The sequence below is a fragment of the Carassius gibelio genome, chromosome B21, assembly GCF_023724105.1.
Source record: "Carassius gibelio isolate Cgi1373 ecotype wild population from Czech Republic chromosome B21, carGib1.2-hapl.c, whole genome shotgun sequence".
In the NCBI taxonomy this organism is placed as follows: Eukaryota; Metazoa; Chordata; class Actinopteri; order Cypriniformes; family Cyprinidae; genus Carassius; species Carassius gibelio.
Window position 1 is genome coordinate 29197407 of NC_068416.1, and position 12423 is coordinate 29209829.

Here is a 12423-nt window from a genome sequence, read left to right on the forward strand (position 1 = left end):
TTGGTTCCTTTGTGAATTAGAAGTCTAATCTCTGATTTTATATCAATTTGTCCTCACAACCGGTAAAAATGGTTTGTATTGTGCTCTTAGAATGACTGGCTAAGATCCAGGTAGAGTCTATTTTGTTTGTTTTTACAGCGTTTACAGCCTCCTCCAGTGTGTAGCATTGCACTAAACCCATTAAACACTGGCCGTGACATTGAGGCCTTTTCTTGCAGAAATTTGTCCTGGTCCAGCCAAGGCTGAAGATTTTCTCTGGTTTGTGTTGATGGTTTTCAGATCTACCGTTAGTACCTTGCTGTATGACTGCTAAATGCATTCCTGTTGTTGAGTTCATGTTAAGATTCATGTCCTTGCCACACAGATCAGATAAAGAATAACCCATGATGAAAGAAAAACATGTTTGCTGTTTCTGTACGTGGTCTTTTACCATTGCTTGGTATTACAGAGAAAAGCGGCAGTTGTGGTTTTATATGTATTTTTGGATATAAGGTTTACATAAGGTTAGTGCTGAATTAGTTTTATTCTAGTCGTGTGTTCATAACATACTCTCTGTAATTTCTGGATCAGTTTGTAGATTTTCATGGTGAAGTTCTATTGGTATATAAAATGTTCAGTGCAGTCTAATTAAATATTGCAATATCCCCAAATACAGAAGGGATTCGTGAACAGACAAACCTGTGTATGTGTTGAATTTTGGCAGCTGTGCGAGCATTAATGAAAAAGTATTGATCAGGCCTGGAATCATACTTTGTTTCAGCTCATTGATTGCTATCGTTGCTGGGTGCTCTCAGATCACAGGACACAATAATGCCACCTCCAAGTGACGGCCCGCCCCATAATCCTTTGTATTTGCACAACATCTCTGAAACTCTGAGCGTTCCTCATCCCTCTGCGGATTCACTCAATCTTATTTCAGAAGGGCTTGATGCAATCTGATGGAACATGCTGATGTAAATACCAAGGCCCACTGGTGTGCTCCAGCTGAGGCTTATCCCTGGGTAATAAAAAATTGGAACAAATCAGCCCATAATCCCTCCTCAGCTATTGTTCTTGGAGCAGACTGACCCCTCGCCAAAAAAAAGAAACATTCTTCTGTTGAATTCTGCCTTTTCAGAATTTCAGATTGCTTTCGACTTGCTGTGAAATACAATGCTCCAAAATTTCCTTTCCAAGTGTTTGTTTACAGCCTGTGTTTCTGTACTCTGATTCTCACCCTTTCTTTCTTTCTGTCCCTAACCAGGTTTCCCTAATTTTCCAGGGAGTCCTAAGCGATGGAAGTGCTGCAGTGTGATGGCTGTGATTTCCGTGCAGAGTCGAATGATGAGCTCAAGGTGCACGTAGAAGACGTCCACACAGCCTTCCTGCAGCCCGCAGAAGTGGGAGAAGGTGAAGGGTCACCCAGAAGATCCAGGTCAAACTCGTTAAACTCGCTCAGCCAAACAGAGGATGAGGAAGACTTGAGCAATCACAATTACGACTCTTTGAAAAAGGAAGCAGGTATATCAACATTTGTGATTCAGAAATAATTAAACATTTCATTAGAAGATGCAGAAGATACAAACGACATAAGAAGAGCTAAACTTGTTTGAAATAGTTTGTCTTTCTCTGTTCATGTTTCAGGTATTAAATCCTTTAACAAAGACCTTGGGCACATCTCCGATTCAAAGAAAATGAAACACAACCAGTCAGCAAAATCTTCAAACAAAACGTCAAGTCCATTTTTCCAGTGCAAGTTCTGTGTGCGGTACTTCAGATCCAGCTCTCTTCTCAGTGAACACACCAAGAAGGTCCATGGAGAAGCAAGCGATGAAAGATCACTCAAAACTTCCAAGCAGGCCAGCTGCAGTGCTATGACTTACGATGGTGTAGGAACGGTCTTTTCCTGCCAGTATTGCACTTATAAATCCCCACAAAGAGCACGGATTCTGAAACACCAAAAAATGCATCATAAAGAAAGTCTGCCAGGCCACTCGGCTCCTCCTGTTGGAGCAGAGGTTTTGGATTTGGACTCTGATGCCTCCTCCGTCGAAGAACAATGTGAAGAGTCGCCAGGGGATGTAGAACGTAATGTGCTGGAATCTATGATCAAGCCCCAGTCAAGAGGAAGCTTTAACTGTGAGTGGTGTGGGTTTCAGACTTCGCTAAGGCAGCAGTTAGCCGATCACATGATGAAGAAACACCATAACATGGTGAAGATCATGGTATCCTTGCAACAGCCCAAAACGCATGACGGAAGTGTGGGATCCAGCAAGTCTGATTCGGCTTCATCCAGGAGAAGCACTCCAACCTCTAATTTAAACCTGAATGATTTAGCGAGCAATGAAGGTTCCTCTGCAAATCCCTCATCAATCAAAGGATCCTCTTGCAATGCATCACTCAAGGCCACTTCAGGGATATCAAGTTTTCAGTACTCACAGCTCACAGCAAAAATACCCAACAGCACAGGATCTTCCATACTGTCAGAGAGATCGACTTTCACCATGGCGGATATGTCTAGGTCTGGCCTGGATCTAGATGCCAGCATGCTTAATGATTCCAAAAGCAGTTCAGATGATGAACTCTGTGACTTGGATGATCCCAATTACACAGAGTCAGCTGAGGATTCTACTAAGCTGCTTCTGTCAGAAGAGGATAATGACCTGCTGGAAACTAAAGGAGTTCCATTCAAAAGACACATGAACAGGTTCCAGTGCCCTTTCTGCTCCTTCTTGACCATGCACCGACGTAGTATTTCTCGTCACATAGAGAACATTCACTTATCTGGCAAAGCTACGGTGTATAAATGTGACAAGTGCCCCTTTCTTTGCACCAACCCAATAAAACTTGACGCGCACAAACAATGTCACAGTGGGTCTTCTGAATGGGACACTATGGACTTAACCAGTGAAAGTGTAGATGGTCCGTCTGACCACTCTGTGCCAGTAAACGGAGGAAATGGCAGCTCTAAAATCAATGGGAAAAAATCTAGTGTAGTCGAGGAACAGCAGGGTCCTCATCGGTGCTCACTGTGTAATTTTTCCACCATCACACTAAAAGGTCTACGTGTCCACCAGCAACACAAACACTCATACTGTGATGTAACACAAGTCGCTGGTCAAGAGGGCTCGTCCAATGAGCAGCAAGATTCTGAGTCCGAGTCCTACAGCTCCTTGAGCTTCGTTCAGAAAACTCAGACCTCAATCCTTGGATTTTCAACCAAGAAGCATCTTATTGGGAAGACAGCAAGAAAGTCCATCAACGATTTGCCCTTGGATCTCTCTCCTGTCAAAAAACGGACAAGGATTGATGAAATTGCAAACAATCTCCAGAGCAAGATAAGTCAAAGCCAACAGCATGAAGATGTGATTAACCTTGAGGAGATGGATGACGATATGGAGGAGAATGGAAATCACATCGATTTAGAAACAAGCAAAGAGAGAGAATCCTCTGATGCTCGAAGTCAGCACTACACTTTCAACACTCAGCACCTTCCTGTTAGAAATTCTGGAAGTGTTCAGACAGAGCGTGGTGTTGGGAAAAGAAAACGCAATCTGCAGTCCAAACTTAGCTCAAGAAACATTCCGGTTCAAGTCACCATTTCTGATGATGAAGACAATTACAGTGCCTCTTTAGAATCTAAAGATGCCCAAGATCAAAGCAGCCAAGATAGCAGAGAGACATATCAAGACAACACTGAATTCAATACTGAAGAACCTGGAAACCTGTTCTACTGTAAACATTGTGAGTACCAAAACAAGTCTGCTCGCAGTGTCAGCACACACTACCAGAGAATGCACCCTTATATCAAGTTTAGCTTCAGATACATCCTGGACCCAGAGGATCAGAGCGCAGTCTTCCGTTGTCTCGAGTGCTTCATTGAATATAACAACTTTAATGATCTGCACCAGCATTATATGACACACCATCCAGAAGCAAGTAACGTTTTGAACTTTAACCAGCCAGATCTGGTGTATATGTGCCGTTTCTGTTCCTACACAAGTCCAAATGTGCGGAGCCTGATGCCCCACTATCAAAGAATGCACCCTTCAGTGAAGATCAACAATGCCATGATCTTCTCCAGCTACATGGTCGATCAGCCTCATAAGGGTGCTGCTGAATCCCAAACACTGAGAGAAATCTTGAATTCTGGGCCCAAGAGTTTCAGCCCCACCTCATCTGGGTCCAGATCATCATCCAGTCCTGCTCTCAAAAGCATCTGCAAAACGGCAGAAGCAAACGCTGAGACTGAAGGTCTTCGAGAAAGTTTGGGTGGTAATGTGGTGGTTTATGACTGTGACGTCTGTTCTTTCTCAAGTCCCAACATGCACTCAGTATTGGTCCATTATCAGAAAAAGCACCCGGAGCAAAAGGCCTCATACTTCCGCATACAGAAGACCATGCGGGTCATATCTGTTGACCGAGCACAGTTGTCAAATAATTCAACCTACAGCCTGACAAGCACCCCCAAGTCTTCAAACGTCATCTCACCTGCAGCTCTGGATGAAGATGTTTATTACTGCAAACACTGTGTCTACAACAACCGCTCTGTAGTGGGTGTTCTGGTCCACTATCAAAAGCGACATCCGGAGATTAAGGTGACGGCAAAGTACATAAAGCAGGCACCCCCAACTCCGGGACTGCTGAAACTCATGGATGAGTTACAGATCGCACCTCCTAAACAATTTCTGAAGCAATTGAACAATAATGGGATTGAAGGGTCAGGTAATTCCAGCACTAAAGGAGCATCTGACAAAGGGGAACCTGAAATGTTGTTCTTCTGCCAGCACTGCGACTACGGGAACCGGACTGTGAAGGGGGTCTTGATTCATTACCAGAAGAAGCACAGAGACGTGAAAGCCAATGCCGACCTCGTCCGTAGACACACAGCTGTGGTCAGGAGTCAGAGAGAACGAGCACAGATGTCCCAAGCAGGAAGTTCTACGTCCACTGCAACTGTAGCTACTGAAGCAGAAAAATCCAGGTCGTTGCGATCTTTGAAGTGTAGACACTGTGTATACACATCTCCTTATGTGTATGCCTTGAAGAAGCATTTGAAGAAGGATCATCCTACAGTGAAGGCCACGGCCATGACGATCTTACACTGGGCTTATCAGGATGGTGTGTTGGAGGCTGGCTATCACTGTGAGTGGTGCATATACTCCCATGCTGAACCAAGCGGGCTGCTCATGCATTACCAAAGACGCCATCCTGAGCACAATGTCGACTACACCTACATGGCTAGCAAACTGTGGGCTGGTCCTGATACTTCCACCAGCAGACAAGCTGGGAACTCTGAAACGAAGCATTACCAATGCAGAGATTGTGCCTTTGAGGCGTGCTCCATCTGGGATATTACTAACCATTACCAAGTGGTGCACCCTTGGGCCGTCAAAGGTGACGAGTCTGTCCTACTCGACATTATCAAAGGAAACAAAGCACCTGAAAAGCTGCTCCCACATCTGCCCAAAGGACATATTTCCATGTCCAGTCCATTTAACAGCAACCAGGAGGAAGAGGCTGCAGTTGAAGTCAGCCACCCAACACATGAGCGTCAGGCTAATCTCTCTTTGTCTGCCACATCGTCTATTTCAAATAACCCTTACCAGTGCACCGTATGCTTGTCTGAGTACAACAGTCTTCACGGGCTTCTGACCCACTATGGCAAGAAACACCCGGGCATGAAAGTGAAAGCTGCTGACTTTGCTCAGGAGGCAGATATCAACCCTAGCTCTGTTTACAAGTGCAGACAATGTCCGTACGTGAACTCTCGCATCCATGGAGTTCTCACACACTACCAGAAACGGCATCCTTCCATCAAAGTCACGGCTGAAGACTTTGCCGATGATGTCGAGCAGGTAAACGAATTGGTTAATGAGGGAGATGAGCGATCCAAAACCCAGAGACAGGGCTACGGTGCTTACCGCTGCAAGATATGTCCTTACACACATGGAACTTTAGAGAAACTGAAGATACACTATGAGAAATATCATAACCAGTCGGCCACAGATATGTTGAAAGCAAATGCTATCCAGTCGCCAGCCAGAAGAGAGGATTTGGTTGCTGAATGCAGCAGCAGCAGTGTGACCGAAGTCTCAGAGGCCTGTGACTTTGACCTCAAGCTTCCCGAAGTTGCGAAGAGCGACAAGCATGCATTGTTTAAATGTCAGCTGTGCAAATACTTCTGCTCCACCCGGAAAGGTATCGCTCGTCACTACCGTATCAAGCATAACAATGTCAGAGCACAGCCCGAAGGGAAGAACAATGTCTTTAAATGTGCCCTCTGCTCCTACACCAACCCCATCCGCAAAGGCCTCGCAGCACACTACCAGAAACGGCATGACATTGATGCCTACTACACCCATTGCTTGGCAGCATCCAAGACTGTGGCGGAGAAACCGAACAAGGTGACGGTGCCCTTGGCATCAGAGGCAGAGTCTCCAGCGATGAGCGAAGAGCTAAGGCTGGCAGTGGACCGAAGGAAATGTTCACTCTGCTCCTTCCAGGCGTTCAGCAGAAAGAGTATTGTTTCCCATTACATAAAGCGCCACCCAGGAGTCTTTCCCAAGAAGCAGCCCTCCAGCAAACTGGGCCGTTACTTCACTGTGATCTATTCCAAGGAGGCAGAGAAACCTCCATCTACGGAAGAGGTGGAAGTCGTTGAAGTTAAGGATGAGGTGGAACCTGAAGGTGAGGTGGACTGGCTCCCCTTTAAATGCCTGAAATGCTTCAAGCTGTCGTTCAGTGTGGCAGAGCTGCTGGTGATGCATTACAACGACTGCCACGACAAGGAACTCAAGCGGGATTTCATCACCATTCCGAGCCCCGCAGAAGATGGGACAGAGCTCTACCAGTGCACCCACTGTGAAATCAAGTTCTTGACTCTTCCAGAACTCAGCGTCCATCTGATAAACCACAATGAGGATTTCCAGAAAAAAGCCATGAGGCTTGAGCGAAGAAAACAGCTTCAAAGCAAACAGAGGACGACAGAGCCACCAGATGCCAAACCTGAGAATAAGGTGAGCTTAAACACCTTCTAAAGGGTAAAATTCGGTTATAACAGTTGAATTACCCAAGCCCGTATTCATCAAGCTTCTCAAAGTGCCATTTTATTCTTGAGAAACTTTTGTGATTTGTCCATGCCTATGTCGTCATCCAAAATCCTGTTTGGGGCACAGCAAAGTGTTGTGAATCATATATAAGACTGACACTTAAGATTTACTCCTACACTTCACTTAAATTATGATTGAGATGCTTGATCACTATTTTTAAAGGGGTCAGAAGTGCCAGATTGTCATAGCAAAGTCAGAATGACCTCCTCTCCAAGATTTACAAAACGGTCATCCATAAAATCCATTGCTGTTATTTTGTAAGTAATCTTAAAGATTCCTAAATGCATCTACTTACGGAAGGCCAAATATAAAGTGCATTTGCTTTCTCCTAGATAAACACACATCTCCTGACATGACTGGTTCAACACTAACTGTGTTACTGAAACCACAGCTTCTTTCTTTCGGTCAACATTTGGGCCACATTACGCAAATATTTCCACACAGTGATGTAGAGATGTGGGGGCGTGTTTAAACAAGCTGTTTTAAGGGGCATGGCAGAGTCTTAACTTTGAAAAAGAATATCTCTTTTGACTTGAGACTTTAGTCTTTGCCACTATACAGATCTTCTTCATACACAAAGAGCTTGTAACACTCCAAAGAGTAAGGAAACATTGAAATTGCATCATATGACCCCCTTTAAGTGCAGCTTTGAGCCAAGAATAGTTTTTACTCTCGAGTCAATTCCTATCATTGTTTTTGTGAGTAATTCTCAAAGGGTTGATAAATACGGGCCCTGGCTAACTTTCAAAACTGTATTCTGTGTGATTTTCTCTAGCATTGATCAGAGTGCTGTAGGAACATAGGAAGTAGAATAACAGCAGAAGTTAGTTTAGTGTAGCTTTTGCATTTGGATTTAATCTCGATCACCACAAGCAAACAAGTGCATTGCAAGCAGGCAACACTGGCAACAATCTTCAGCTTCATTGACTATAGTTGCAAGTGATAGAACAAAACTAGATTGCACTAATGATCTTCTGTTGTCATTGTCTCTTCCAGCAGGTGGATGGCACCCCCGGTAAGACTCCCATTGGCTACAGGTGTAACTTCTGCGTGGAGGTCCACCCCACCCTCCGAGCCATCTGCAACCACCTGAGAAAGCATGTGCAGTACGGGGAGGCCAAGAAGGGACACGTGAAGGTACGAACGTACATAGTTACCTCATGCTTCATCAAAGGCTTTTAAAAAGTCTGTTTTATCTCATCTGTTTTTGAGATCTTAATAGATTTGTTCACAATATCTAGATGCAGACCTCTATTTCCTGAGGTGGCCTCTCTTCTTCTGCTCTTTTCTAATAGCAGGTGCATTTACAGGCTGTTTGGACATGTTTTTCTTCCTCTTAAGTGTCTTGTTCACTTGTTTGGATGGTTAAACTACTATAGTCTGCACATTCAATGAAATGGACAAATAGAGCAAATCCTTGAGAATTGCAGAAGAAACAACGAGTGCGGAGTTATGACATTTCCTTAAACTCTAGTGTTTTATTTCCTTGTGTGGGCATTCTTGAGGACAGCCTTGAACGTGTCATAAAGTCATGCGATTAAATCTAGCGGCCTTGTGTTACACGTTTTGCATATTAAAGACTTGATATAAAGGATTTTCTTCTTATTCTGAAGCTCTTTTCTGAATGTGGTGTGGCCTTAGAGTGTGCACTAAATTTGGTTTTTAGACGCTAACAATGTTGCTACCAACCTCTTACAACAGTCTTTCTGTCAGGAGAGCACCTGTGATGCCTTAAAATGCTTTCTAGGTCAGTCAATAGACTCCAAAAGATTTAAGGTTAACATTTATATTTACGTAGACAGGAATGATTATTCCTTGGATCCATATTTAATAAACGAAATCTACAGTAGTTGATCAAAAATAGTCCTGCAGTGTGACAAATGAATTTTAAAAAGTATAGTGTTAGTTTCAATTAGTTAATGCATGGTTGCAATATCTGTATTATAGTAGAAATGTGTGGCGTTTTGCACACTGTAATGGTTTTCATAATGAGGACTTTCCTCACTAACCATAGCGTCTAAGTTGGACTGTTTCTGCAGAGAGCTGCATTTAGACATGTCTGAGTCCAGAATCCTGAGACCCTCGATGCAACCCTCTCTGAAGAGAAAGCCAGTTAGTTTGTCTTGATGGTTTGGCGTAGAGAGAGTTGTGTAAGCGTCTTAGTGTTAGTATTCCTCAGAGAGTGCCAGTGCTGGCAGAGAGGCCTGAGGATTTGAGCAGAAGCCCAGTGAGGATCACAGATGGGACGGATCGCACCGGACACTAGGGGGCAGCGCTCACGGCTCTCAGACACATGGGCAGGGATTCCCAAAGTTTCTTGTCAGCTGAAGCCCTAAATTATTTTGTGAAGTTAATTCAATAATTTATTACAATTTTAAGAAACCCATTTGCATGCATGTTGGTTAATATTCACATCATGAAGTGTTTTAGTATGTGTTAAGTCCACTTTGTGACTACATGTCAACTATTTCTCATTCATTTGCAACTACATATCTACTAACTCTCAGAACAATGACCTAAACTGGCATCATCCTTGCAATTAAACAAAAACCTTTAATGTGAATACAGATACAGAATGTAAACCAGGTATGCATGCCATCAGTCCTAGAAATAACACAATTCTCTAATTTCATCAGTTTGAATTCCAGTTTGGAAACCTTATACTATTGTGCACTCTTTCTTTTATCATCGTTTTGAATCAGTATGCAATGTTACATGTTTAAAATAGAAATATGACCTCACTGATGTGGTGTCTAGTTATCATGAGCATTTGGTTTGGTTATTTGTGTCAAACAAAAAAATCTACTTTGTAATCACATAGTGTTAAATATCAGTCTGATCAATATATTGATTCAAGAACGGGCTCAAAAGATAAATCTGTCACTCTTGCATCACAGTGGTGCATTTTGCACAGAAATACTCCAAAAAAGAAATATTCTAAATGTGCGTCTGATTGGCCGAGGGTGCAGGAGCGTCTCATACACCCGTCTGAAGTGCAGGGTCAGATCTCTCTCTGAGATGCTTAGTTTCCTGCGGCTGTAAAGCAGCAGATGTCTCAGAAACACATTTCTAAATAAAGAAAAGGGGATGTCCCGATAGAGCTCACAGCCTCAGAGCGCTTTAATGGCCGTAATCAAACACAGATCATCTGTGCTTCAGTCCAGAGCCCAAGATCACCTCCAAACACAGAGAAATATCATATATCAGTGAGATTTATCAGGATTAATAAAGCCCAGGAACCTTAAATATGTGCAGAACATGACTAGTTTGGTTGTTTCACCACAAAAAAAGAAACATGTTTTTTAAAATAGTGTCTTCTGCTCACCAGAGCTGCATTTATGTGATTTGAACATACTGAAAAATTGTGAAATGTTATTAATATATAAATAGCTGTTTTCTATGTGAATACACTGTAAAATGTAATTTAATCCTGTGAACAGAACTGTATTTTCAGCATCATTTCTCCAGTCTCAGAAATCATTCTTATATGTATTATTTTAGATATATACAGTAATGAGAATCAGATTCGGTCCTTCATCAGTGGTTTCCTCTGGCAGCAGGAAGCAGCAGAGATGCCTGTTCCCATGGACGCAGTCACCAACGGCGATGTGGAGGATGTGGTTGCCGTGGACGCTGACCCACTGGAGACTGCTGCATCACCGGCTGACGTCACCATGGAGACGGAGGAGCCGGTGGCCGTGGAAACGGAGATGATGGTCGAGCCGCAGGAGCAGGAGCAGGAGCAGGAGCGAGTGGTTCCTGGGCATCCGTGCAGCATGTGCAGTCGTATGTTCATGTCCATGCAGGGCCTGCGCTCACACGAGAGGAGCCACTCCGCTGGAGCTCTCCTCCACACACACCACAGACACAGCTGTCAGTACTGTCAGTTCAGCTCGCCCTTCAGACACAAGTGAGTGACACTCACATCAGATCCCCTTCAGAATACACACTCAGGACCGACAACAGGATGCTTTTCACCATGTGTTTTAGGAATAAAGTGTCCTACTAATCACAGTGTATTATATATGAACAAACCCCTCAGTAAAAATCCATAGAAAATAGTTTTGGTTTATGTAAGTGCTGCTGAAGTGGAGAAACATGGATTTTCACCATGTGTTTTAGAGTTAAAATGCTGTATAAATCAGTGTGAATTATACATGTACAAACCCTCAGAAAAAGATTCAGAATATAGACAGAAAAAAGTATGTTTCGTCGTGCAAAAGTGGTACTAAATTGGAGAATTTTAGTTTTTTAAAGATACGTGTTGGAAATTAAATCTATCAATAGATAGATAGATAGATAGATAGATAGATAGATAGATAGAGAGGAATAAAATAAAAGCTTACATTTCCACTACTCTGAAAAAACCCAAAAGTTCAAATTCGATGTGTTTGTCTTGTAGTGTCTCGTCTGAGAGCACTAAAATAATAAACTTCATCGTCTCTTACATCAAACTAAGAGAGGAGATAGACAGATAACTAGAGAGAGAGTATGTGAGCTGTAGATGTGCTCGTCTCCTTGTCTACTTCCTGTGAGAATGGCAGATATTTCGGCAGAGCTGTTAGTCTCGTCTGAAGCGCAGGACCTTTGTTTGGTTCCCTGGAGTAAATCCTGCTTCACTGGATGTTCTGTGACCCAGAAAGCTGCTGTATTCATGTGCCACACAGGAACCGTGGATATAAAACACTGATTCCCCAGATCCCTGTCGGAGACGCTGTTTAGTCAGAGTCTCAGCGCTAAAGCAGGGATCCTCTTCCTCAGGTCTTCAGGGTTATCATTAGACGCGTCTCTTTCTTCCAGTCTGTGTGGAATCTGAACCTGTGACACCTGCTGAGTGTTAGTGCATGCTTTACATATTTATTTATGTGTTGTTTTATGAGACTAGAGATCTGATAATTAAACCTGTATCACACACATGAGATCAGAGCGTGTGCACGACTACAGTGATGTTAGTAAAACTGTTACAAATAATTTTCTTTACTTCAAAAAATCAGTTGGGTAAAATAGAGATTTTATTTTTTAACCCCCCCCCCCCAAATAAAATTGTTCAAACTAAAACTGAAATAAAAAAATAATGCTAAATATAAATATAATTGGTGTAAAAAACTAATAAACAAAACTACTAAATATTAAACTAATTTTTAAATGAAAACTTATATATATAAAATAAAAGCTAATTCAAAATATCAATTATACAGTAATGTGTAATAATAACAGTGATGCATCGAACACTAAGATGTGGATCGTTGAGGATTTAGAAACTTGATGGTTGTTTGTCCTCTCTGTGTGTGTGTGTGTGTGTGTTTGTGCGTGTGTGTGTGTGTGTCTGACC

The 12423-nt window shown here is 42.8% G+C and overlaps 1 protein-coding gene across 4 annotated transcripts in view; it reads left to right on the forward strand.

Annotated features, from left to right (window-relative positions):
• LOC127986285 (zinc finger protein 462) overlaps positions 1–12423 on the forward strand; it is a 32600-nt gene that overhangs the window by 11872 nt on the left and 8305 nt on the right. For 2 of the 4 annotated variants that reach the window (XM_052588554.1, XM_052588557.1), the window contains exons 2-5: positions 1244–1500; positions 1624–6998; positions 8088–8228; positions 10649–11001. In XM_052588554.1, coding sequence (XP_052444514.1) covers positions 1275–1500; positions 1624–6998; positions 8088–8228; positions 10649–11001 — 6095 coding nt within the window. In that variant the 5' untranslated portion in view covers positions 1244–1274. The remainder of the gene's footprint in view (positions 1–1243; positions 1501–1623; positions 6999–8087; positions 8229–10648; positions 11002–12423) is intronic. The other 2 variants (XM_052588556.1, XM_052588555.1) reach the window with 2 other exon arrangements.